This window comes from Periophthalmus magnuspinnatus, chromosome 21 (genome assembly GCF_009829125.3).
Source record: "Periophthalmus magnuspinnatus isolate fPerMag1 chromosome 21, fPerMag1.2.pri, whole genome shotgun sequence".
Classification (NCBI taxonomy): Eukaryota; Metazoa; Chordata; class Actinopteri; order Gobiiformes; family Gobiidae; genus Periophthalmus; species Periophthalmus magnuspinnatus.
The window spans coordinates 12,395,555-12,422,722 of record NC_047146.1 but is presented as its reverse complement, the minus strand read 5'-3'; the positions used below and the strand labels follow the sequence as shown (position 1 = coordinate 12,422,722).

The following is a 27,168-nucleotide window of genomic DNA, read 5'->3' as shown; positions in this document are numbered from 1 at the left end:
GGAGGCTTGCTCTGGATGTGTGTTATGGTCTCCTGGCTCATCGGCATCTTATAACAGTAGGTCTATGCCTACAAGTTGATGGGGTAAGAGTCCCATGCAGTCTATCCAGTCATTAAACATAAGCAAAATGATAAGTGATTAGCTCGATCTTCACCTGTGCATTGCTACAGATCATATAGATTGTGCACTCAGACCTACTTGCCCCTAGTCATTGCATTGGATATGAAAACGTGAGACTGAAGTCATAAAAACCTGTAATGATAACGTTTTAACGAAAAAATGTTTCTTATTATTGTCATTTCCTACAATAAGAAAAAACCCGGTAAAAATGTTTAATCCATGTTTTTCAGTTCTACCCTTCTGTTGTATCCTATGTCTAAGATGGGTTTAAATCTCATTATTTGGGTGTGTTGAGGGTGGAGCCAGGTGTGATTATAAATGCAGACAGGTGGGGGAGAACTGAATGGAACTAGCTAGGGCTTCAGGCCCAACAGTTTTTTACTGTGTTTTGTGTTTTCTGTTATAAATCTTGGTTTGCCTCATGTGGAATATTGTGGACACTAGAGGAATCAATTTCTCTTACTGTCTTATCAGGAGTCATCAATCTTGTGTTTATTCCTATTAAATGATGCTATTAAATAATTCTGCAGAATTATTAGAAATACCATGGAACAAATTCACAACAATATGACTACTGTGAGCACAGAACAATAATATGTAGCCAAAGTCTAGAGCACACTGGTCTTATCATTGACATTCCTCTGATGCATCGAGCTCACCCGAGTATGAGCCTGACCCACTGCAGCTGAAGTGCCCCACCATGACCTTTGACTCCCGCAGTGTAGAGGCTAAAGTGCTAGGAATGCACTAGTACACAGACCTTTTTATGTCCACAAACACACAAAGTAACTAACATTTCTGACAATGACGAATGATGTGGAAAGTTTCGAGACGATTGGGTTACCATAAAATACCCTGTAATGTGCGAGGCTTGTTTAGATAGTCACACCGACATGGAAACAACAGCTAAAATGTATTGGAGGAGAACTATGAATAGCATGGAGCAGGGTAAGCTTTGGAGGGGTCGACCTTGACGGGAGCTGGCAGGGATCGGTAAATTTGCATGAAGTTACCTTGTCCATGTTAGGTTTGATGCAGCGCACAAAGAAGGGATTGGAAGCACTTAGTGTAGCCATCAGTGAATGGAGGGAATCCTGTAACAGACAAACACAGGATAAGAGCAAACATGAGAAGCATTCATGTGAGATTAGAAATGAATGTAGATTAGATTGTGTAATGTAATTCTTTGTCAGTAGGACACAAGAGATGAATTCCTAACATTATTTTTTATTTACATAATGAAAATATAGATTAGCTGAAAATGAAAAAAAACAGCTAAGGCAAACATGCTATCTTGATGAAGATATAAAGGTAACTTTTAAGAGCGTATCTCTAGTTAAAGTTGAATCAGTTGAGACAAGCTCATATCTTTTGCAATAATAAGGGATCAAATTCAACTTTCTTTCTATCTGACTGACAAATCAATCAACAAACCAATATTGGGAAAACTTACATGGAGTTAACATAACATTGACAGTGAGTTCACATTTTGGCAAGCATGTGATTGGCCAATGCTTCCAGTAGTTAGTGGACATTTATCTTTCTTTTTATGGATTTCCATATACTACCGGTAAATTGCATGCTCATCTATTTGAAAATGCAATAACTGTGAAGACATTTACACTAAAGGAAATGGGTCGTTTCACACTTTACATTTACCCATGCAGTGGAGAACCCTTGAACGTAGCCTGGCTTTCCCAAACGCCTTTGTCCGCCCCCCTTCCTCAGACAGTCTGTCTCCATCTAGGCCCTGGCCTGGCAGAAGCGAGCGTGATTGGCCCCTGGTTGGCCCCTCTCTGCCCAGCCATCAACCCTAATCCTCTGGCTTTGGGAGCTATAGACCAGGGCACAGTGCCAAGTCCTCCCCTACTCCTCCACTCCGCAACACCACTCACAACCGCACATAACAGCAGTCCTCATATCACACAGAAGGCTTTGTCCATCTCATCTTTTCCATCTTTCCACACTGCCCCCGTGCTGACTTTTCTACTGTCATGATTAGGATTTGAATGTTATGAATTCATTACATGCAGAGGGGAGGACAATTAGTCGTTTGTGTCCCTTTCTGAGAAACTGAAAATGACATTTGAGTGAATTTTGAGTTGTACCCTGAACTGGGAGCTGACGGTGGGCTTGCGCCGCGCTGTTCCCATCTTCAGAGTTTCGTCACCGTTTCTGCTCCCCACACGCTCAAAAAGGTCATAGATGAAGTCGAGTCTATAAATGACAAAAAGCAGGTGTAACACATAGGGACTGTGTAAAGCTGGATGTGGTATAGGCTAGTGTTATGTCAAGTTTGTATTATTGTACTGTGTGTATGAATATATACCGGCTGTCTTTAAGAATAAACAAGATGTCATCCCGGAAAGTGTCTCTGTTCTTCTCCAGTATCCCTCGCACATCATAAAGCACCTAAAGAAGGAAAATGTACTGAACAAGATACATTTTAATGCAGCTACGTCTAGGTATTATTAAAATCTGAAATATGTAATGTTAGACTGTGTCTAATTAGACTGTATAATGAACAATCATGATTCTTAATACACATGTTAGAAATAACATAGAATATAATTTTTTTCTAGTAATTCCCCGTACCTAAATAAAAATAAACATTTCAGTGAAATATTGATACAAACATTGATTCTATTTTTATTTTGTTTTGGTCTCTTTGACTGTGACTTATGCAACACGGTATGTCACTTTTCTGGTGGAAGGTCCACTTCTTGCGTGGAAATGTTATTGCTTAGTCTGGAATGTTCCACAGTATATGTGTGAAGTTTTTGATCTCCATGGAGATAAGCAGGTGATGGCACCAGCCAAAGTTGGGTAAAAGCATGAGTGATGATTATTTCTTATCCACAAAACACTCATAATGAAGAAAACACAAGCTACGTAGGTTTAATGCCATACAGTGAAACATTCCAAAACAATAATATCTGCATGGAGACAAGCAGGTAATTCAACAAATTACATTTTGCACTTTTATGTGTACAGATTTCTTTACTTACAACCAAGACTTCACACTGTCTATTTATGAAGTCTAAGAGGTAAAATTAGAAGTGTGTCAAAAGTCTCTCAATCAGCCTTATCACATGGCCTCCGTATAAAATGCACAGATAGATATTAGCTTGTATGTGTGCACTCTCTAACATCTGCTTTAGCCTTAAGGCCAGGCACATAAGATCTATTCCTGACCACACATAGCATATTTATATAGCCATTAGGAAAAAAGATGACATTTAGGCTTAAGCATGCATCTTCTGTACATCATGTAAAATGGCAACTGTAAGTATTTCAAAACACTTTTATTACACTTTTCCTCCCTTTGTGAAACTACTATGACATCAAGGCATTTTTATTATGGGCCATATTTTATATGAAAGATAAGCTCCTTTGTTTGCGGCTAAACATGGCAGTAAATTAAAATTTCTCTGGCACCAGCGGGATAATAATCAAATCTTGGGGAGGAGAAGATTTGCCCTGCGTTTGAGATAACAGAGGAGGCTTTGAGCGAGAGATTGAGAGAGGAGGAACAACTGGCCCAGCCGCCTGTGTCCTCTGCACCAAGTCATTACCATACACATCCATGCCAGGCTTGTGACTGCACTGCTCTGGCCCCAACTGAGAGGACCTTGTTTGAGGCAGCCCTCTTAAAGCCATTCTTTATCAACGGCTAATCTACTTCTACTTTGGCCCGTGTCAGCAACTTCCCCCACACACTGCAGTACATCACTATGCTACAGTCAATATAAAAAAACACGCACACACATTCAAGAAACTGCAGTTGGTGAACGTAACACATCATTCTGCATTAAATGGACATTAGATTAAAGAAGACATATTATGATAAATCAACTTAAATTAGCTTTTAACAGTGGTATAACTGCGTTCCCTTATTATTATCATACTCTTACTAGCTGTATTTTGAGTGAATCAAATAGGCTATATCTGAGTATTCCTATATTGTCCTGCATTTGAAGCTTGAGTGCTCAGTAAATGTGTGTTTTCTAGAGGGGTTCTGATCCAGGATTTTTTAGGTTAATCACCAAAACAATCATCTGAATTTTTGATTGACTGATACTGATCACGGCCGATCCTGATTGCATGGACTTTTATAAATGATACAAACAATTTTATTATTTGAAAAAAAAATATAGACTTTTGATGATATAAAGTCTGACCAAAATCTAACCAGTTATAGCATCAATGGAATCTTGCTATTTTTTGCTATAATTTTGCATATCTGACAGGTCCAGATGTAACCTGGCTCACTCCAGATTCATGTCACTCATGTCACCCTGAATTGAGTCCAACACATTATCAATCTGGGATGGTTTCCAGAAAAAATAGAACATGACGATAATTTTAATCTGATTGGTCGAAACATCACAACAGCAGAAAAAAGATGAAATATCAAACTTTTTTTTACATACAGTTTAGAGAAAAGCTTCTTTCCTGTCCACAAATGCTCAAAGTGCTTCCCTTCTGTACGTTTTTCACGGACACCCTCCTCTGCTCCTCTATGTTGAGTTTCTTCAGCCTGATGTCCTGCGCTGTCCTCTGCTCTTTCAGAGCTTTTTCCGGACCTCTCTTCTGTAGGATCCGGCTGAACACCTGCCCCTCAGAGGAGTACAGTTGAGTGCAGTGTTCCCCCATTTTCTCCGACAGCTTTATTTTCTCTTTCACCGTTGCATCTAAAGCTGCTTGGATGGTTGTAGTTTCAGAGTTCGGTTTGTTGGTTGGGGCTCCTTCTGTCTCCTGATCTTTCTCCATTCTCATGGTGGAGGCACCTTCACATTCAGGCACACTGACCAGAGGCACTTGACTCAGTGCTGTCTTTTGAAGCTCCTTGGTCTTGCCCTGGTTGCCCAGTTTTCATGTCAGCTCTGAAATTTCAAGTTTGGTACTTGCAAGTTCCTGCTTCAGGTTGAGTTTCTCCTTCCCATATGTGTTGTAGAAATAATAAGATAAGATATGCCTTTATTAGTCCCACAGTGGGGAAATTCCAATATTGCACCGTACAGTTAAAGAACAGAAGGAAAATGGTACATGCAATAAAACAAGATAATAGATAAATAGCTTAAAATAAATAAATAATAGACTTAAAAAATAAACTAAAAATAGACTCTAATATAACATCTCCGTAAAGTGACTTGAGTAATAATGGATCCCCTTGTAAGCAGTGATCTGATGTTATAGCTTACATTCTGTATTTTGGAGAGTCCTTTGAGCCTCAATGACTCTCAAAGACTCTCAAAGACTCCCAAAGGCTTAGTTGGTTAGTCTCTCCTTGGTTTTCAGTCTCAGTTCTAGGGACTTATTCACCTGGATGTGTTCATCCAGTTGAGTTTTTACTGTGGCCAACTGTTTTCGGAGCTCCTGAGCTTTTAGGCTCTCCTCCTCCTCTCCTCAGGAGCTGGCTCTGGAATGCCCCCTGTTGGTACTTGGCCTCTGAGCACAGCCTTCAGGTTAAAGGGCTCCTCATAGAGGAGGGCACCATCCTCCAATGTGTTTTCAAACCAGGGCTTCATTCTGCTGAGTAAACATGTCTCTCTCAGGAATGAGCTTCAGATTTGACCATTATTCACACATCTTTATAAGTCTGTTAAATGTATTATCTTTAAGCGAGAATAAATGCGAGCCCAGAGTCCTGATCATGCTGTGAAAAGAGGAGCTGATTCCAAATACTGAATAAGAATCTCACTGACCCCCTATCCCTGCCCACATCTCTGTATTTAGTTGGACTATTTTAACAATCAAGACTCCAAGTCAAACATGTTGGGTAAAAAAATGTCATGTAGTCATTTTTTCACACTTAAAAAACATAAATGAATATCCTCTGCTTGCTACAGTGAAATGTCACTATGAAGAGGCGGGGCTAATCAGTTCTGCCTTTTTGAACAGGAAGTCAAACTTCCCATTTCTATTATCAAGAAGTTTACATCAATATTAAGGTTCACAGGGAAGAAAATGATGAAATGAAAAGTTATTGCCAGCTTTAGAGTACTGAGTTTGATCTCTTCTGAATGTCTCTCTCCACTCTTCACACTTATTTCTTGTTTACATTTGTCTTGTTCAATAAAGACTAAATCATAAAAAGTTTGCATTTGGTAGATTTTATATAGTACTTTGCATGGCATAATGACATAATTAACTGGGGAAAAAGCTATTATAAACAGTAAAATTGTAGGTGCTAAGTACAGTGCATTAGCAGGAAATTATGTAAATGACTGTGATAAGCTAGATATGCACAAATCACAACACCCATGAGGACTGTTGCTTGGTGAATCTAGCTGATAAGAATACACCAGACATTTCCCCTAAAAATGTAAATGTTCCTGGAAACCATGGTATCCCTAGGTAAAGTCCACATAACTCCCTGTAGCTTCCCTTTCAAATATCTGTCATCAAATAGGCAAATCCAAGAGACAAGTTTACTCTGCTCCATGCAAAAAGATTCAGGATTTGCAGAGTCAACATCCTGTTCTGGCAACGAAGGTGGGACTGGAGAGCCAAAAGTACCCAGAGTAATTCTTTTAACTTACAGTTTTTGAGTTTAGGGGGTGTTAATTACCTCTCCAGCGTAGTGCTTTATGCCAAACTGGTGGTCGGTCACACGAGGTTTCACATAGTAATGGTTTGCCTGTGGAAATAGATAAAGAGCTGATTAAACAAATTTAGTTAAAATTATCCTGTGACACAAGGCTGGCACATAGACAGTTGAATCATTGTAAGTGATACACGGATTTTAGTAGATATGGACTAGCTAGCAGCAAGATAGTTTCATAATTTAAAGGGGGGCATATTATGTAAAATTTACTTTTATGAGATTCATCATTATGAAAATCAAAAACATTCATCATTAACTTTTTAAATTTTGATTGATTCATACATGTTAATCCTGTAGTATTCTGCATTTGTGACTTGAGCGGTCAGGAAATGTCTTTTTGCCAACCCCTTACCTCCGCTCAGTTTTCTGTATTTTCATGCAATTATTTATATTCAGACTCTGCATCATACATCTAAGGTTATAAAATATCCCAGAGACATTTTTAATGATCAAAACACAAAAGAAAAACAAGCACTTGATACAGTAAAATGCTACTTTCAGTTCTGCAATTTTGAACAGGAAGTGAATGGACCCATTTCTATGATCAAGCCTTTAAGATCAAGCGATTTATAATAAACAAAATGTAAAATCATGACCTACATATATGATATAGTTGGATATTAGAAAAGTGTGACTTGTTCAAATGTACTGAAATGAAGTGTTTTTAAGTGTCATTCATTGGCCCAGCTGAAGCAAAGAAGAGGAAAAGGGAAAGACTACCTATGATTTAGAATAATTCTGGCTGCCAAAAATTACATACGTTTCCAATTACAGTATCTCCAACTTCGAAACTGGATGCTTACATATTTTTTAACAACTAGCTGAAAACAATGTAAGTGTAATACTAACTGAGTGTATGCTATCACACATAGCCAGGATTCTTTTACATTGTTGGCATTTATATTTTTTATGCAAATCTGTCACTGCACGGGACATAGCTCCCAGACACTTAAAGGGCAAGTAGCTCTTATGTGTCCCTTTAAAACTCTCCTGTTTCTGTCAGTCACGGCTCTGTCTGGTTTTTGGAGCACCTCCTTTTCTCCACTGCACAAAGCTGATCAGGAGGCAGGATGGACGATCGCATTTCACTATTGTTGTGATTGCATGTGAGAGCACTCAGGGGGCGTGTCCCAGGGCCCGCAGACTGTTAACGTAACACCAGCGAGTGATTCACAACAGTAAAGGAGGTTTAAGTCTTCCAGGGCTGTCTGAGGCTCTATAGGATTTTCTTTCAGGGGACTTAAGGGACTTGGGTAAAAGTTGTATAGGATATGTTTAGGTCTTATGTCTGTCTGGAAACATGTGTGAGATGTGCGTGAGGGGAAAGAGAACATTAGCGAGTGGTTTAACATGCTAGACTATGTATTTGAAGGTTTAAGGTCAGGAAGTTAAAAGTGCTGGGATACTTAAAGGGCCCACATTATGCTATTTTCTGATCTATGTTACAATGTTGTTTCCTCATTACAAACATACCTGGAGTTGTGTTTTGTTTCATTCACACATGTTTAACTGTAACACATGTTTAATATAAGAAGTGCTCAAGTTTGTTTTTAAAATCCATACATCTTCACTAGAATGATTTGGAAAATTTCAGCCCTTGAATTGCCAATCTCTACTAAACAAAGGTAGCTATTAACTTGAAAACTACCGCTTCATAACATCACAAGGGGTTTACAGTACGGCTGGATCCAAACCATCAACCAAAAATCATATTGTGATTGTGCCCTGGGGTAAAACACTTACCAACCTTGCGTGTGTATGAACTGGGGTGTGTAAAAGTGTGAATGAATGATGTTATATAAAGTGCAATTGAGTGTCCAAAAAGGTTGCATAATAAATCAAATATGTCATTATTATTCGCTCAGTCATTTTCCACATTGGGGTAGAGATTCTTAAGTAGTACATTTACTTTCTATTTGGCTAACTGTAAACTTCATGAAGGCACATACTGCGTGTCGGCTGTGTAGTTTCTCCAGAAGGGTGTAGTCAGTGCCTTTGGGGAAGCGGCTCTCCTCATTAATAAGTGCCAACATGCCCAGTTTCTAAAAAAGAGCAGGGACGCATTAGCAGGAACTCACCACAGTCATGACCAAACTAGTTACAAACACATTGGGGAACATCTGGCACCATTGATTACAACAATAGCTCTAAAAATCGTGATCCTGTCTGTGGTCGCACAACAAAAGCTCTGAAACAAAGGAGGTGCTGTTTTTGGATAGATCTTATTTCCAGAGTCACGCCAAGGCGGCTTCAGTGTCATTTTTATGGCCACCTCGGGATATTCAGAGGGTAGCCTGGGCCAGATCCCAAATCTATCTTTGTAACATTTCCAGAAATATAGACATGGAGATCATTAACGTGCCATAGGGAAGATGTCTTACAGTTCAGAAAAAAAAAAAAAAAAACCTTACCAACTACGAAATGTACTCTATGTATAGTGGTGGACCATACTGAACTCTCTCTCTCTCTCTCTCTCTCTCTCTCTCTCTCTCTCTCTCTATATATATATATATATATATATATATATATATATATATATATATCTGTTGACTAAAATGCATCTGTAATGAAATATATTTTTTGAAAGATAACACTACCAATATCTTTTTACAGAGAATCTAATCTTGTATATTTTTTCCATATTATCTTGTAGCTAATATATGTAGAAGATCCCAGGTTCAAGCCCTGACTTCCTTTACCTTTACTTCTTCCTTTACTTTACCAGACCTATAGGGCTTAAATGCTTGGCAGAAGTCTTTGCTCTCCAAGAACATTTGGCTTACTTAATTGGTTTCTTTTACATTATAATTGTTTAATGTACACAACATCAGGAATGTGTCCGTTTGTCTAGAATATTTTGGTGTGGTGTTTTGATTGAATTTGAGATTGCTTTTCAGTTCAGTTCAAACCACTTCCACGAAGGTTAAGCTTATTATAACCACTGATAAAATAACATAAATTGTCTTCATGCCCGACTTCCAACCGCATGCTGGTGTCCATTACTGAGCACACAACATGGGAAACGTAATTCCATAATGATAGGCCTGGAGAATGCATGCTAATGTAAACAGTGCCGGGCGTCTCGGTCAGAATGCTCGGGTCGGTGGTTAGCGGTGCAGACCTGGTGGGGACTGAGCTAGCGTTACCTTCTCGATGAGATCCAGACACTCTGCATTGTCCATCCAGTCTATGGCCTCCCACTGAATGCCCTCCCTAAGAAAGGACACAGGCGCGTAAATAAAAACAGCTCGGAGAACACAAAGGGTGAATTGTCTAAATAGAACATGTGATTAAATGAGCCGTGTCCATGCTGCTGGCTCCATTATACACCAAAACAACTGTCTGAGGGAGAAACGGAGCTGCATCCAAACTACTGGCACACTGCCTGTTTCGCCAAGAGGAGACATATCGGTCTGCACACAAAGTCGTGATTTATTTTGGAGACTATCTGAGACCCACACTGTATATTATTATTCAAGGACACAATATCAAATCTGAAATCTGAGGGGTTTTCTTTCCTGAATGCCCTCCAGGACAACTGCAGAAAGTTAGCTTCATATCAAGAAAAATTATGAACAACATGAGACATTGTTGTGTTATTGTTATCAAAACTAGGATTCTGTATCTATGTAAGGTCAGCTAAATCTACTTCATTTAAATTAGCCAAATGTAATGTGGATCTGGAGTAGCGTTGTCATGATACTAAAATTTCAAACTTGATTTTGATACTAAGGAATAGACTCGATACTGATTGACACCATGATAGTTAAAAAACACTCTTTCTTTTATATTACCATGCGGTGTTATATCTATGTAATCCCTCAGGCGTCCAAATATGTTTCAGAGAGGTCTATGGGCACACAAGTACATACAAGTCTATGTGGTCTTACACTTGTTCTGATTCAGCTAAAGATCATTCTACCTATTCAGGAAAGGTTCATTACTGTCCTGTGAATGTCATTTTTTTAGTATAGATACAAAATCAAATCAGTATCTAGTTTTGATACTAGTTTTCGTATAAATTAGAATCAGAATTTTTATACATTTGAGAACCCTAGTCTTGAATCCCTTATTATTATTCTTTACACAATACATTTACTGCAATGCTAAAACCCTTGATTGATTTAATTTGTGATGTATTAGAAAAGCTTTCGTAATAACCTACTCATGGGTTTCAGAATTATGAAAACTTAAAACTGTTGTCATAGCGATTAACAATCTTTTAAATGGGAAAAAGTTCTGACAATGTTGCATACAAGAGGCAGCTGAAACCCATTAATAAACAGGTACTACTAGTCCCATTAGAAGAAATCTAATAGTTCCCACGACATTTTGATTTAAGGTTTGTTTTTATGGGGTTCAAATTTTACAGCCCTCATCACCTGTTGTACTCCAGCTGCTCCAGGGAGAAAATGTGCTTATTGAAATACTCCTGAAGTTTCTCATTGGCGTAGTTGATATTAAACTGTTCAAACCTGTTAACCTGCAAGACATAAGTTAAATTATGTTTTTATGCAAGCAATTCAACACAAAATGTATAGATTTATTTTTTATAGATTTTTTTTGTACCTCAAAATTCTCAAACCCAAAAATATCCAGGATGCCAATGGACTTGAAGTTTTCTTTTCCTTTTATCTTTTGGTTGATCCGCATTATGATCCAGGAGAAACACTGAGAATAAAGTGCCATGGCAACCGAATCCCGGGAGTCTACAGCCTGAAAGACAAGAGGAGGTGAGCGTTTCAATAGATACTAAGTCACCATAAACAGTCTAGGCATCCGCAGCATGTATCCACAACACTGCACACCATGTGTACATATTTGATGGCAGATAAGGTGTGGTGGTGATTATTGTGGTTGGAGCTTGTTATGCCAGCATCTGTCTGCAGGTACTGACTGTTTTCACAACAATGAACCAGTAACATTTCAGAACAATGATGTACCCCACACAGCCTCCAGGAAAAAGAGCGTCACATCACGGGGCTCCATAACTCCTACCTCACAGATTATTCCACTGAGTTTAGATGACAACTCCTGACATAAATCTCAAGGGGATATTCTGTACAATACAACAATATAGCACTGCAAGCCAAATCCAGATTTAGGTATTTCTTATTAAGGATGAACGGAGGTGAAACTATGCTGTGGGTATGTGTGGTATGGGTTATCTTAATTCATTAGCCATTTAAAGTATTTAATATGTTTCAATGTAGCAAATAAAAATATCTCTGATGTTATGCAATCATTTATACTGTTAAGTATATCTGGGAAAAGACTCAGAAACCACTATTATGGGCTGGCAATAGCTGTATTATTTACTTGTTTTACTAACTCATTTCAACAGCCTTGTCCAATACACCACATAACATGTCAGCCTTTCCACAGTATGGTGTAAAATGTAGCTATCTCCATGCAGAAAGTTCCAAAGTATGGTTTTAAATTTTTATCGCTATGGAATCATGTTGGTGATGTGCCACCTCCATAAAGTTACACAGTTAACATTTTTTTATTATTAGTTTATGTTGTTTTGGCAGAAGGAAAAAAAAGGATCTCACACTGTTATTTCCCCAGATACTGAACACATTTGGAGCAGTCTCTTATTTAGGGTTAGCATGGGTGGCCAGACGCTCTTGGCTGCACTTGGCTGTCAGGTAGCCATATTTTAGCACTTCTAATAGATCAGAGAAACAAACATATCTTCCAGTTGGACCCAGGTATTATTTCACCGTCTGCCATTAGCCTTTCAACCAAGCACCATCTGTGTGTGTCTAAATATATATAAAACTTAAGCTTGCCAGCTCGGCTTCCTTACAGGCATTGTGCTCCAAATGAAAACAAAACATGAGCGTGGCAGATTGTACTGTACAGGGGGCAACAATACTCCTGGGTTTTTCAAAGACATCAATCACTCTTAGCCGTCACCACTTGGAAACCTTCCGAGTGTGAACCAAACGCCAGTGGCTCCAGGATAGCCGTCACAGGAGTCCGAAGAATGGCCATTTGTGCGAGACGTCCAGAGTAGTGGGGGGAAGGAGGGCAGACAACGGGCGATACAGGATGGCTGACCCTTGGCCCCTGGCAGAGAAATTCTTACAGACTTCAACAAGAGGAATAATGTGTTCTGAGAAAAGACAAGCTGCTTCAAAGGCCAATGCTCGAAGTCTTTGTCCAGTCATGAAAAGCGCACTTGTTTATTTTTTATGTCATCTCCAGTCATAGTATCTCACTGTAATTTATGCAAATGAGTGTGCCTGTGGAACTATGCCAGTGTGTGCCATTTTGGATTATTGTGGAATTTATGGAAAAATGCTAAAAACCTAGTGCAGTGTGTAGAATTTAGTTTTTTTAGTTGTTTTTTTGCATTTGTTACAAATTTCACTTTCGCTGATTCTGAATGTGAAACAAAATGTCAACATCTAGCAGCAAACAAACGTACAAGAGCAAAATAGAGGAGCAATTTAAAGCATTTTATTTTATATTTTAAGAATTTCTGGCCCGGAGGTTTTATTTGATGGGACAGCTGAAGTGTGAAATGGGGAGAGAGAGAGGCTAGAGACATTCACTAAACAGTCAAGGGTGAGAAGCTAAGCCACCACACTGAGATGGTAACAATCACATACTTTATGTGTAAAACCTTAAACCACAACACTCAATAACCACCCAATCAATACCTAGAGACTTAAAATACTTCCGTGTCAACTTTACATGTTTCTAGACACTTTTTGAAACAAACTATAAAAGATATGTTCCCGTCATCAAAATTAAACATTGCTAACAAGTGGATGATAAAATGTCTCATTCATGAATAAATCATGACTTACACTGCCCACTCTGATTCGATGCCTGTCTGTGCTGCCTCCAGTGGCTGTGACTTTCACTTCACCCACACTCACTGGTTTTGTATTGTGCTTTCTGACTCAGATCTCTATCACGATGGCTTTATTGTGCCTGGATTCTGGCAGACAAAAAGCAGGAAATGGCCGGGAGTCACGCAAGGGATCTGGAGCGGCGGCATCTGGGGGGGTTGTATGTATGTGTGTCTACGTGTGTGTGCGTGTCACCCGGACCAGCCAGGGATAGGGGCAGCAAACAGACTCCTACTGTGTTCTGGAGTTGTCGATTCATGTGACAAATGAACGGTGGAGAGCCCTGGGTAGATCTTTGCAGAAATGTCTCCAGTGTAAAGCCAGGGATGACAAATTTACGTCTGTCAGCTGCTGGTTTGACAATTTCAAACATGAGCTTGTGCTAATCCAGCTACTAGGTATTATGTCCATTCTTGCAGCTCCTGAATGCTAACTGCTGAAAAACATGCTTAACAATGCTGTAGTAAAGGGGCAATGGCTTAATATTGTTGTTATAAATCTGAGCCAATGCGACATCTGTGAACAGCTGCTAGCTATTATTTTTAAATATGGTATAAAATATAGCCTACTATTGTCAGCCTCCAAGCACAATTGTCTAAGTCATTTTTCAAGATTTTTCAGGAAATAGAAAAGTAAACTGCCAAAGTCAAAAAGATGAGGGGGACAGTTTGTGTTTTTTGGCAGTAAAAATTGTTCTGATTGGCTGAGGATGGAGCCAATGACAACTACAGATGCAGCAAGGTCAAAAAGTAACTTAGGTGGTGATGCAGAATTACATTTAGGAAAATAACTCATTTGGTTTTCTCTGTATTAATGCATCTATCTTTTAATACAGCAAAAGTGGTTATGGGATTGCATTTCATAGTGTGGTTAATAGTTTGTTTAGGCAGAAAGACTCAAGCTTGGGAGGTAGATAATCAGTTTTGTAAATAAATGTGTAATATGTTTCTTTTTATACATCACAGGGATCACCATTATATTAGTTATGTATGGGTATTGGAAATAATGTCATTCCTTATCCCCTGTCAGCCCTGTACCTGCTCTACAGTGAGTGGTGAGCAGATCTCCTCTCCTCTGAGAATCATGGAGCGCTGGGTCAACACCTCCGACAGCTGGAAGGAGTCCAAGCCAAGCAGCTCACTCACATTGTTCACCACTGCAACACACACAGTCACCCAAATGTATATTGCATGTAGACCATGTACAACAAAAAAAAATGGCTACACAGTTCAGGTAACTTATACAGTCTGTGTGATCCTATACGGTTTAATGGAAACTGGTTAGCAGTCACTTTAGTTCAGTGGTGTGTTAGAAAAGGGGTCAGACACGGCAGACAAAGAAAGTAGAGCTCATGTTTCAGCCTGTTCACCACTTCACTTGTGTGCGAGCAATGTCAATCAGGCCTAGGCACACACTGGCTGCACAGCTCGCCAACCCCACTAAACCAAATATCCGTTTCAGTAAATAGTGGCTTTTGGCAATAAATTCCACAAGCCTAACCGCCAGTAACAAGCAGCTTCAAGGCTCCTATTACATGCTTTTAAGTTTATACATGCATCAAAACAACTTGTGTTCTATATGGCAGTGGTTCTCAAACTTTTCATACTAAGTACCACCTAAGATAATGTTTGGATTTCTGCTCCCAGCAGACATAAACACAGATTCTATCAGGCCTAAATTAGGGCTAAACCATGGATAAAGTAGTTTTAAATAAATATTAACCCATAAGAGGAAAAACACATGCATATATTTGTTTTTGAATCAAATAAATATTCAAACTGCAGAGGGCCCCATGTGCCAACAGAGCATATCACTTTGAGCATACCCCAGTGTATATCATCACTAAGGCTGCACAACTGCAATAAAACAAGGAAAACATGCCTATATAGTAAATAACTATATGTTTTCAATTTGTATAGAACTTTGCTTTTTGTTATTCCAAACTATTGTCAACCGGTGCTGACCAATTATGGGATAGAGCAGAGGTACCTGTGTAACTATTGCAAGTATAAATTACTCTATCTATGCTTAAGATAAACTTGCATATTCATGAATAAGATTGGATATGAAAAAAGGTTTTAATTACTTCACTACAACTTTCAAACCAAATCAGAATGTGAGATTTCAGCCTGTAGAATAATGCCATTGCATAATGACATTAATGAAATATCCATTACATAACTTTTCACAATATACCTGCATTGGTTGTGATCTGAGCACCTCCAGCGGTCATAAACTCTATATTTCCCATTTGAAGAACAGCAGAAAGCAACTTGAACACATCCCTGATCTCTTCCTCTGTAAACTCCATCACTTTGAGGGCTTCCTGTAACACAACATTGTAAACAAATGCAGTTCAGTATGTCAATATAAATATGTTCTTCAAGAGGACTACGCTATATACTCTGAAGAGAACTGGCGCCCTCTAATGGTCTATTACCGTATGCACATTAATAAAAGCTTTACCATAACACTGTCAAAGAGTTGTTTGTCATCCAGACTGCTGTCCTGCACACAGCCTGACTGACTCAAGTAATGATAGGCCTCAGCACCATCAGAAAGGAGGTACATATCTGCAAATAGAGATTTTACGGATATAAGTTTTACAAAAGTACATTTTCTGTAACAACAAATAAAAACTCACCTCTGTGGTCTCTGTCAGCCCCAGCTAAGAGAGCATAGAAGATGTGGTAGTTTCTCTCCCCAGGATTCTGCCGTACTACTCGGTTCTAAAAAAAACAAAAAAACACACACATTAAATATTATAGCATTTTGTTGAGTTTTGTCATAACTCATTGCCATATTAAACATTAAACATGTATACAGAATGTGTTACCTTTTCCAGCAAATCTGATTTTTGTATATCAAGGAAAATCATTAAAATTTTCTTTACACTCAAAACAATTAAGACACTGTAAATACACAATATGATAAGATGAACTGATGAAGGATACAGTCAATGATGCAACCGCCCTGGATGTTTCCATTCTGGGAGAAGTTGAGTTGGATGAACTTCCCAAAGCGACTAGAGTTATTGTTATACACAGTCTTTGCGTTTCCAAAGGCCTCCATGATGGGACTGTAGAAATATTAGTAAAACAATACGGCTATGTAACACTACTTTTTTAATTATAATAGTTAGTTCGTTTTATAATGTACCTGCTCTGCACCAGTGCTTGCTCTACTCGTGTGGTGCTCTCTGACGGTGGAGTCCCAAGTGAATATTGACTCATCACTGAGAGGAACTTAAGGAGCAGTTTGGTGCTTTCGGTCTTTCCTGCACCACTTTCGCCACTGTAAAAAAAAAAAAAAAAAAAAAATTGACACTAGAAATTTTGGTGAATTATACTGGTATCTCTGAACTATATAGATTGAATTATTTGTTCATTATGTGTTTATTATTGTAATATGATACTGTGTTGCATTTTAAATTCATGCATGTTAATCGTTCAAATTGAAAAAATGTGTAGGTTCATTAAAAAAAGTTGAAATTATAGTAAAAAAGTGATACATCTGTATATACAATAAAAAAGTGTTTCCTCTTCCCTGAGCATGTTTCATTTTCAAGTTCTACTAATACAAACTAAATATCTTTTTGTCCTGACCTGATGAGGACACACTGGCTGTCATGCCTCTTCCACAGACAGCGGTAGCACTCGTTGGCTATGGCGAAGATGTGAGGAGGCAGCTCCCCCAACTGGTGTTTACTGTACAAGTCAACGGAGGCACTGTCGTACAGGCCTTGGATCTGCTTGTAGGGATTTACAGCAGCTAGAATGGAGCCAATGTTTGTCTGGCAAAAAAGTTACAGAGGGGGGAGAGTAAGGGCACAGGAATAATAAAAACATAATCAGATTATTAAACTGTAATAAAGTTCATAGCCCTAAAATCTCTGAATGCAGCTTTTCAGATGTAATTGAAAATTAGTAATTCTTGTATAACCATGTGATACTGTGAATGACCTAGTTTGGAGTAAATCTGTAATATTTTAGGCTACACTACAGTGAGTGCTCTTGCCTGGGTTGCTAAAGTGTGTTTTTGGGTCACTTGGCTGTGCTATAGGTCCACTGAAGCACATGGTAGCTCCCCCATAGCCAGATTAAGGATAGGATTTCTTAAGCATGGGTCAGAGACAGTTTAAGGGGCCATAAAGTACAGAAGTATATCTGTGTTTACTCACTGTAGATTTATTTTACTCATTTTGGTTTAACCCTTTGGTATTTGTTTGTCAAAGATAAATTGTCTTATAAATAAAATCAATTACTGTTACTGTTTCCATTCACACATTAAATAATCTAGCCTAGTGGTAAATTCTAGTTTTGAACTTGTACAATATTAAAATTTCAAAGTAGTTTTTGATACTAAGCTTTGATAAGTCTAGATTCTGGTTTCAGTGCCACAATGAAAGTAATAAATGCTCTCTTTTAGACAAAAGACGGGAATATACAACAAAAAAAAATTGTACTTTCTTTAATATTTCCATGTCTTATGCCAGTTCTGATATATATATAGGTTTCAGAATGATGAAAAATTTGCACCGCCGCCATAACAATTCACAATTTAAACCAAAAATATTCCATCTTTTGTCACCTATATCAAGAAGCTGAAACCCATGAATAGGTATGTTAAAGTGATCTCTTTCAGCATCTAGTATCATAACAGAAAAGTAAGTACAGTATATAATCAGTTTGAACTAACTTAACTTCAAAGTACTTATTAAAGGTAAACTAGGTGATAAGCAACTAATTTATACACATTGCAAACATCACTCATATTCACTGGTGTGTGCTACATTCCAGGTTGAGTCTAGTGACAGTAACAGTATCCTCTCACATAGATGCTGTCCTTCTGGTAGCGGAGGTAGAGGTTATGCATGATGGCGGCTTCGTGCAGCTCAGTCAGGGTGGACATGTCCTCCACTCCCTGGACACTGCTGGGGTGCATGGCGTACACCATCTCCCTGCTCAGCTGGGCCCTCTGGAGGTACATTACCTGGAACGAGAGCGCGTTTAGAAGAAGTTAGCCTCGAGAAAATACATGTAACCCACACCACACATGAGTCAGTATAACAGCCGTGAGTCACATTACACCGTATCTTTATTATGTCTGGTCACTGGATATGAAGGTGACACTATAGTTTTATAACAGCATCAGAATGTGGTGATAATTAATATACAGAGATGGGAGATATTTGCTTGTTATATACATAATTTAATTTGATAAAAAGGAATAGACCATCATGATGATAATAAAAAACACTTATTTACTTATTTACACAATAGACTGCAATTTTCAACATTAAATAATAGTACTTTCTTTTATTTTATCATGTGAGTTTATGTCTGTGTAATCATCATCCAGATCATCATCCAGAGTTCCATAGTGGTCCATGGGCATATGCTAAGCTATGTGGTCTTATACAGCCCAAGATCATTCTAAAGCTATCCTGTATATATTCAGGTTCATTTCTGTTCTGTGAAAGCAACTTTTTTAGTATCGATACTTGCTCAAATGAGTATCGAGTATCTGTACTAGTGCTAGTATCGATTAGTATTTTATTTTTTACCTCTGACAACAATATAACTCTATTTTGGAGATTTGGAGAACTTAGAAACACTGCTTCATAGAAAAAGTTGCATTAAAGGTCGATACAAAAAAATAACAGTGTCATAAGTTATTATCTTGAACAAAAAACACTCTGGTTCAACATTTGTGGATTTCAGTTAGATCAGCATGGTCACATTGGATTATATTTATTTATTTATTTATTTATTTATTTATTTGACTGGGACAATGCATATTGATGAACAGACATGATTCAACATGAATGTAAATACGCCAGATTATAGCCAAAGGCTAATTTCCATCTGTTGTCCCAGGATTTTAAAGCTAAAAAAGATATTTAAAGGTAAAGGTGAATGGTTGATATTAAAATCATGTTTGTAAAATAAATGAATCACCAGCGTGATCATACCCAAAACCTTTCAAATGCATTTTTTTCTTGTGCTTGTCCAAATCTCTCTTATCTCTAACATGACCTGTCCTGCTAATGTACTCACTTCTGATCCTAAGCTATGTTAAAATTTTCCTTAAAACTTTCCCAAACCATACTGAACTCTGACTCCATACTGACTCATTACAGATTTAATGCAATAGGACTTTGTATGTCTCCACTCCTTTAGGCTATAAACTCTCACAAGTATAGAACAAAGAGGACAAGTTTACTCAGATCTAATCTCAAAGCACGCACTGGGATGACCCGGCACATAAGGTGAATCACTTAGACATGCTTGACTTTGCTGATGGGTTATTTCAAAAAGCTGAAATATCTCAACATCACGGAATAAAATATAGATTGGAATGGTGTTTAAAGTCGTAAACTAAACTGATGTGTACTAAGAGATGACGTAAGACTTCATTGGTTGCATTGCTGGGAATCATAGTCAGGTCGATACTGATGGACAGGGCCTGGGGCTGTGGTGTCCCGGGACATTACTGCTGCTTTTTTGGCCCCTTCAGTAGTGCCACGTTTGGGAACCACACACCACGCTGAGTCAGCCAGGAAACTATGGAGCTGCTGGGACTTGTAGTTTGAAATTGTTGTTTTGTTTGTTTGTTTTTTTGTTGATAATACACATCTATTTTAAAAGCATTATTATAATGGTGGGTAAGTCTTGGTAAGTAATAGTTTAGGTTGAAAATGTGAGAGGACTATGAAATGACCCACAAAAGTGCAGAAATATCACTTTAAACCCTTATTTGGAAGTGGCATTCTGGGTAAAAAAGGGAATAAAAGTAACAAATTATGCACAAAATACTGTCTTCCAGGGACCAATAAAACTTAATAATAAGAGTTATTGAATGAAATAGGTCAAAATGAAAAGAAAGTATATTTTAGAACTGATGACTACATGCATGCACTTTCTGATTGTATTTTCTAACAATGACTTCACCCTCTTCTTGTTGATAAGGCCATTAGAGGATGGGTGTATACTGACACAATAGCCCCACAGCACAACAGTGTGGTCATCTGTAATTCTCCTAACTGCTCTGTGAAAAGACAGCGCCTCTGGGGGAGAGTGCATACAGTGATGTCATAGATGGAGCAGAAGGTCCTAGATTTACAGCCATCTGGATCTCCACCCTCTCTCCTTCTCACGTCGGCCATGATTCAGTGGCCAACTTCATTCACCAATCCATCTTCTGCTTATCCGGGGCCGGGCAGCAGAATAAGCAGGGCCTCACAGACTTTCCTCACCCTGGACACTTTCTCCAGCTTCTCCGGGGAGACCCCAAGGTGTTCCCAGGCCAGCTGAGAAACAGTCCCTCCAGTGATGTAACCTTGATGTGGTGCTCATTATAAAGTGCTTCTGAAAAGCCAACTCATGAGAGGAACTCAAATAGGCTTTTCACTGGCCAACATGCTCCATCAGCCTGATAATTTTATCCATTCATCATTACATCTGGCACTTAATGTGATGTCATTCACAACACCTGGGTTCTTCTATGGATGGGGTTGTAAAACTGTTTGTGGTAATATGGATCTCTAGTCTTTGTCTGTCTATATATCTTAAATTCTTAACACTGAGCACTTCAAATTGTGAGAGCTTTCAAATCACAAAGACTGCAATCATTTTGGTAATCTTCTGCAAACATTATAATATCCTTTTTTCAGCGCAGACTGGGACAAACATGACCTGAAATATATGTGATTCTGGCGTTAGTTTAGAAGTTTTCCATTAGTTCAATCCTTTCTCAAATAGTAATGATCTGTTTTATCTATCAGCTATATTCTTTATCAGTTTCAATTAAAAGCTGCTGTCATAACTGTCCAGGTTTAGACCTAATTGAATCCAATATAAAGGCGCGATGCAACTTGTCAAAGTTTGTCACCTGCTGTTCTCTGAGGTTATGAACCTGAAATATCCCACAAAATGGTACTAAACAAGCAGGTGATGCCACCAGGCCAAGTTACAGGTCAAATTTGTGAAGAGGCAATCCCACTCACACTGTTTTTAAAGTTTTTTGAGCTATAAAAACACCTGCAATTAAATTAATACAAGTTTAATATCATACTGTGGAACATTCCAGGTAAAGAAATCACATCTCCATGAGAGCGTACCCTCTACCAGAAAAGCAACATAGTGAACCTTTAAGAGTTGCTTTAAGAATTTGGTCTGGTGGCTCAAATATTTTAAAAAAGGTGGTGTTTGGTTTGGCTTATGACTTGGAGCTACTGATTCAACTCTCACACAGACCATCTTCAAAACAGTTTGGTGTTCATAATTGACTGCGACCGTCATGTGTAACCATCAAAACCTCTCCACAAAAAATGCAACCAAAATGTTATGAATTGCCTTTTCATTGTGAATGTTTGTGTGCCATTGTAGCCCTGCTCCCCATAACCACATGATCCTTCTTTCTTATCTTTTTGGGATGATGTTTCATTCTAATGTCACACTTTTTGCCAGAGGCAGGGGCCATCTTTTTCTTCTTATTCCTGAAACTCAATACCTCAAATTTACTCTGAGAAATCTCAGCATCAAAAAAATTACATTTCTCATATTCCTCACTTTGATCGCGGGATGCATTTTGAATTCTCAACTCACGATTAATGTTTTTATAAATTACTTTCCATAAAACTGGCTGACTCTACTGACCTAAAAAAGGTCTAAGTTGGAATATGAAAGCAGATAGTCTTGATACTACCACAAATCTTTAATGCCTCCATTTTAATCCCACATGGACCTCTAATGCCTAGACTTTTTCCTTCTACAATCGAAAACACCAATAAAAGCCAGACAAACATTGATGTAAGACCGTGGGCAGACGTATTGATCTCAACCACTGAAAGAATGCAACTTCTTACGGATGAATGCTTTTATTTTTAGATGATGATATAGGATTGTTTCATGTTTTTCTAATTATGACTTTGGTGTGGTGGGACAGTAACTTGCAGTAAATATTTATCAGAGTTAAGTGGCAGTTAAGTGGCAGTTTGTGGAGAAAAAGTTGGGAAGAAAACATGACTGCATAAAGAAGTGGACTAAGTGAGTGTGACGTCACCCATAGCATTCGGCTCCAGGCAAATGAAGCTCATCGAGGCTAGAGCAGTTATAGGGGGGGGATTTGGAGGCGAATTCTGTATTGATGAGCCTGACAGCAGCAGTTCAGAGAGAGGCGTGACAATTTTCTAATGTAAAATGAATTGGAGCCAGAGTCGACGGAGCCGGAAGCGCCCATAATCACTTCCTATTTGGACCACGGCAGCTAGCAGGTTAGCCATGTCCATTTATATGTAGAGCCTATGGGAGAAAAGTACAAATCAATATTATAATATCCCAGTATGACCTATGGAGAGCTTATCTGACACGATTGATTACTGAAATTGTGTAGAGGACAAATTAGTCAAGCCATATGCTGCATCATGTGAACACTACGTCAAATATGGTTAATGCAAATGTGACGCAACATTCCGAGTAAGTAACCATGAAGATAACAATCACTGAATACTGTGTAATCCCTCACTCACCCAGGTATGATTCATAGCAAAAGAAAAAATGAATTACATTTTTCTTTCCCTATAATCGCTGAATTACCAAAGACAAATGTTTGGCAAATATTTTAATGACATTTTTGGAACCACAACAAAATTTAAAGGTGCACTGTGTAAAACTGTGTCTCCATGGAGCTGTTACCTCTTTTGTTATCTCGTTTGCCTTTATTCAATTACATGTGCCTTTATTGACTAAAACACCTTGTAAAAAAAATATTACTATGAGTGGGGTGGCCTCTAACCTGTAAGTTGGTCTGGTGGCGTCATCTGTTTGTGAACATTTAAAGCACAACAATAACTTTTCCAGGGTGGCGGAGTCTTTATCATAAATGTTACTAGCGCACCTTTAAAAGACCATAATCAAATCTAGCTGGTACTTTAAAATTATTGCACATTTACTCCACAATGACAGTATATTATGCACTACAGGGCCGGTGTTATATCACTGCTGCCCCACTGTCATGTTTCAATAGACAAGAGACAATAAAGTTTACCAGAAAAAAAATTAAAATCATATATCTCTCCATTATTGTAATAAACACAGTACACATTAACACTGGATGTATTTTCTCCACCGTTTGAATAGTGATATAAACAAAAGAACACTCCCCTCTCCTATGCGCTTGTATCCTTGACATGACATTTTAATCATACATCCCAAAATCACATGTTGCCTTTTTGAATGATCCTGTATTTGTCTTGCTGTCTTCCTTTTGTTTTGCCTCAGCGGAGCCACACCCGGACGACCCATGCTGCTTTTGTTTAGCCAACAGGCCTGAATATTCACAGTGGGGCGGGTTCACACCCTCTTTTTCCCAAAGGATACATTATTACACAGACACATGGTCCAGAAGTGTGGCACGTGCACACAAACGCCTTCCTGTCCCTCTCCATTCACTTTGACTAAAGCTGTGCCTCCCAGTGTCCATCTGCCACAGGATCCCACCCAGACCCCAGGGAGGTTGGGGGAGTGAGGGATTGGGATAGCGATGCTGGAGCTAATTAAGTCTGTTTTTATTATTATTAGAAGAGGTATGTTAAAAATGAAGAACTATTCTAATAAGATATATGCATTCAACAATACAGAGGCAGAGACTGTTAGAATAGTTCATAACAGGTTTGAGCCCATAAAGGCCTCTTTGACTAATTTGAAAACTGGGGTCATCAATGGTCTATTTACCAGCTTTGAACAAAACTTCACTGTGCTTGAATCTATCTTGAATCCATGCAAAAATATAATTACTAGTAAACTCTCTCTGAGCAGAACATTGAGCAGCTGCAATCAATTAATATTGAACAACAAAAAACGTTTATTATAGGGCAGGGCAATCTAATTTTAACTATGCTCAAGATTAAGTCAAGAGGTGTACTGCTATTCCTCACTCACATGTGATTTGGAGCAGAGTTCACACTTTGGATAAAAAATTGTGACAATTGAAAAATGAAATCTAAAAATATTATATATATATATATATATATATATATATATATATATATATATATATATATATATATATATATATATATATATATATATATATATATATATATATATATATATATATATATATATATATATATATGGCATACACACATTTTTCATCATATCACCCAGGCCATTGTAATCAACATTGCTTTGAACAACATAGCATTACTGTTTTGCCCAATTAGCTAGCAGCAATTCACCATTGCTAATGTTACTAACATTGCATAATACTAAATCACAGCACTTTATATTGCAAAATAAATATTTTATTTGATCAGCATAATACATACAGGAAAATTTGCTAGTCAGCAGAAGAATTAATAATTTATTGCTGGTCAAGAGTGCTTTGATAGCCTAAACACTTTGATGATATAGATTTGTATTTTGTATTGTCCAGCAAAGCAGACATGACATCACCAGTACAGAAGTAGCTATTTACTCCTGGAGACCAAGCATCTTCCTGCCTTTCTTCACTTGTCAGTCTCTTTTTGGAAAACACATACTGTTAATCCATGCAGCTGGTGCCATCTGGCCTGAGAAAACCCACCACTTACACACAAAACATATAAGAGAAGACATTAGCCCCCTGATTCTTACTGGTCATCAGTGCTTCTGAGGTTAACCAAGATGAGACAGTGATGAATGCTCTTAAGATGGTTAACATGACAGTAGCAGCAGCAGCAGCCAGGTCGGGCTATTAAACAGATGCATTGTGGGTGAAACAGTCTACTCTTGGGCATCTTCAGACCAAGCACTTAGTCTGGGAGTCTCGTAAAACCGTGGTCTATCACAGCTCAAGGGAGTAATGCTGCCACCATTCATTCACCAAACCTAATCTGATAAGGAACATGGGGCATTAAAAAATGACCAAACAGTCAAGGTGTTAAGATTGGTTGATGGACCTCCAAGAAGACCCCCAGAAGTAACAAACAGCTCTACAGTTATTGATATTTTGAAAGCATGCTAAATTAGAATACTGCTTCTAATAATAAAACTGTCAAAAAAGCGAAAAAAGTTAATACAAAAATAAACAATGTCATATTTAAAACAAGGGTATATAATGATGCTTCTGCACCTTTGAGTTTACTTTTGCAGTCTATTAACTTAATATGAGGATCTCCCCCACCAAGATATAGTCATTTTCATTTTTGCAAGTTTTTCCCTCCCAAACCATTTGCAACTGCAAGCTATTTGTGATGTCACTTTCTACCTATTCATTATTTTGGCTATCACGTAGATAAAGGTAGTAAGTTCTTGAATAAATACTGACAAAAAGCTTGTGTAACAATAACTAAATGATTTCTTAACCATAGCAAAGACGGCCATATGTTCAGGTTTAATCTCCAATGATAAATTAAATCCTCTTCCACACATGTGAAACACCAGTCTGTGAGTACATCTTTTCCAATCATAAAATCTGACACCTGCCATGCTGTCATGCAAACCACATGTTATAGTCTTTAACCCCTTACGAGTCATAATAAATAACAAACAGTCTTCACGTCATCGACCTTTGGCCCAGAGAAGTGAATTCTCCGTGGCCTGTTCTTTTTCCAGGTCACTCACAGTTCCTCTCATGGTTCAGGGACACACAGATGAGCTCATACCACAGACCAAAAATCAAGTTGCTCTTAGCCTCACATTAGAAAAGGCCAAGGGAGTCTCCTGACATTTTGAAACCATAAAATTTACAAATGCACAGTTCAGTGCTTTTTATTCACAACAATTGCTCAGTAGTTCAATGCCAATGGACCACTAGTGTGTGAAAAGTCATGTATGTCTTTATCCAATGGAGCGTTACCAATGGAAATGACTTGTTATGGACCCAATTTTATGGATGTTTGTATAATTTGTTATCTATAAACTTTATATTTGCTTGTCATGAGCTATAAAAAAATGCAAACTGTGCAAAAACAAATTGGATCGAGTCATTCAGTTATAATGTGTGATGTGAGTGCTTGGGTAGACAACATTAGCAACCTTTAGTTAGCTGTTTGATTAATTGTTTTTAAATTTTATAGATATGCTTACATCTTTTTTATTGTGGCACTTAGCTCTTTCAAACATGCAACAGTCAGAAAAATCAGAATTGTGCATAATATCAGTGCCTGAAATGACCTTAAAATTGCTGCTGCTGACTGATAAGTGAATGAGTATATTCAAGGTAGAACAGTAGCAAATAAGACACACAAATGCAGTACTAGGGTATCTGTAATAACATTTCAAAGGCTTTTGTTGCATTGTGGACAGAGCATATCTACAGACACAGCCTGTTCCTTCCTATTGCCTTGACCCAGACCTGCAGCAGAGTGTGTATTTGAAGACGAGACGTATCCGAGTGGTTCACAGACTCCGCCTTTTCTGTGTTTTCTGACCATCTGTCATTACCTCTGTCTCTCCTCAACAATCCCAGATACATTCAGGCCGAAGTCCACAGAGGATTTCCTCCCAACACAAAGACCAGTCTGCTCTACATCATAAGTCTAGACCATTGACTGAGAAACCCATTCCTGTCATTCTTTATACAGCA

At 38.2% G+C, this 27,168-nt stretch overlaps 1 protein-coding gene across 1 annotated transcript in view; it reads right to left on the bottom strand.

Moving 5' to 3' along the window:
- Nucleotides 1–27,168, bottom strand: part of myo10l3 (myosin X, like 3) — a 65,437-nt gene that overhangs the window by 25,719 nt on the left and 12,550 nt on the right. The window contains exons 3-19 of the mRNA XM_033986840.2: nucleotides 18,430–18,588; nucleotides 17,202–17,389; nucleotides 16,756–16,890; nucleotides 16,551–16,675; nucleotides 16,433–16,446; nucleotides 16,241–16,325; nucleotides 16,063–16,169; nucleotides 15,793–15,922; nucleotides 14,634–14,752; nucleotides 11,300–11,446; nucleotides 11,113–11,213; nucleotides 9,877–9,943; nucleotides 8,680–8,772; nucleotides 6,695–6,763; nucleotides 2,450–2,532; nucleotides 2,229–2,337; nucleotides 1,134–1,214 (exon numbers count right to left, since the gene is read on the bottom strand). Of these exons, the coding sequence (XP_033842731.1) occupies nucleotides 1,134–1,214; nucleotides 2,229–2,337; nucleotides 2,450–2,532; nucleotides 6,695–6,763; nucleotides 8,680–8,772; nucleotides 9,877–9,943; nucleotides 11,113–11,213; nucleotides 11,300–11,446; nucleotides 14,634–14,752; nucleotides 15,793–15,922; nucleotides 16,063–16,169; nucleotides 16,241–16,325; nucleotides 16,433–16,446; nucleotides 16,551–16,675; nucleotides 16,756–16,890; nucleotides 17,202–17,389; nucleotides 18,430–18,588 (1,812 nt within the window). The remainder of the gene's footprint in view (nucleotides 1–1,133; nucleotides 1,215–2,228; nucleotides 2,338–2,449; nucleotides 2,533–6,694; nucleotides 6,764–8,679; nucleotides 8,773–9,876; nucleotides 9,944–11,112; nucleotides 11,214–11,299; nucleotides 11,447–14,633; nucleotides 14,753–15,792; nucleotides 15,923–16,062; nucleotides 16,170–16,240; nucleotides 16,326–16,432; nucleotides 16,447–16,550; nucleotides 16,676–16,755; nucleotides 16,891–17,201; nucleotides 17,390–18,429; nucleotides 18,589–27,168) is intronic.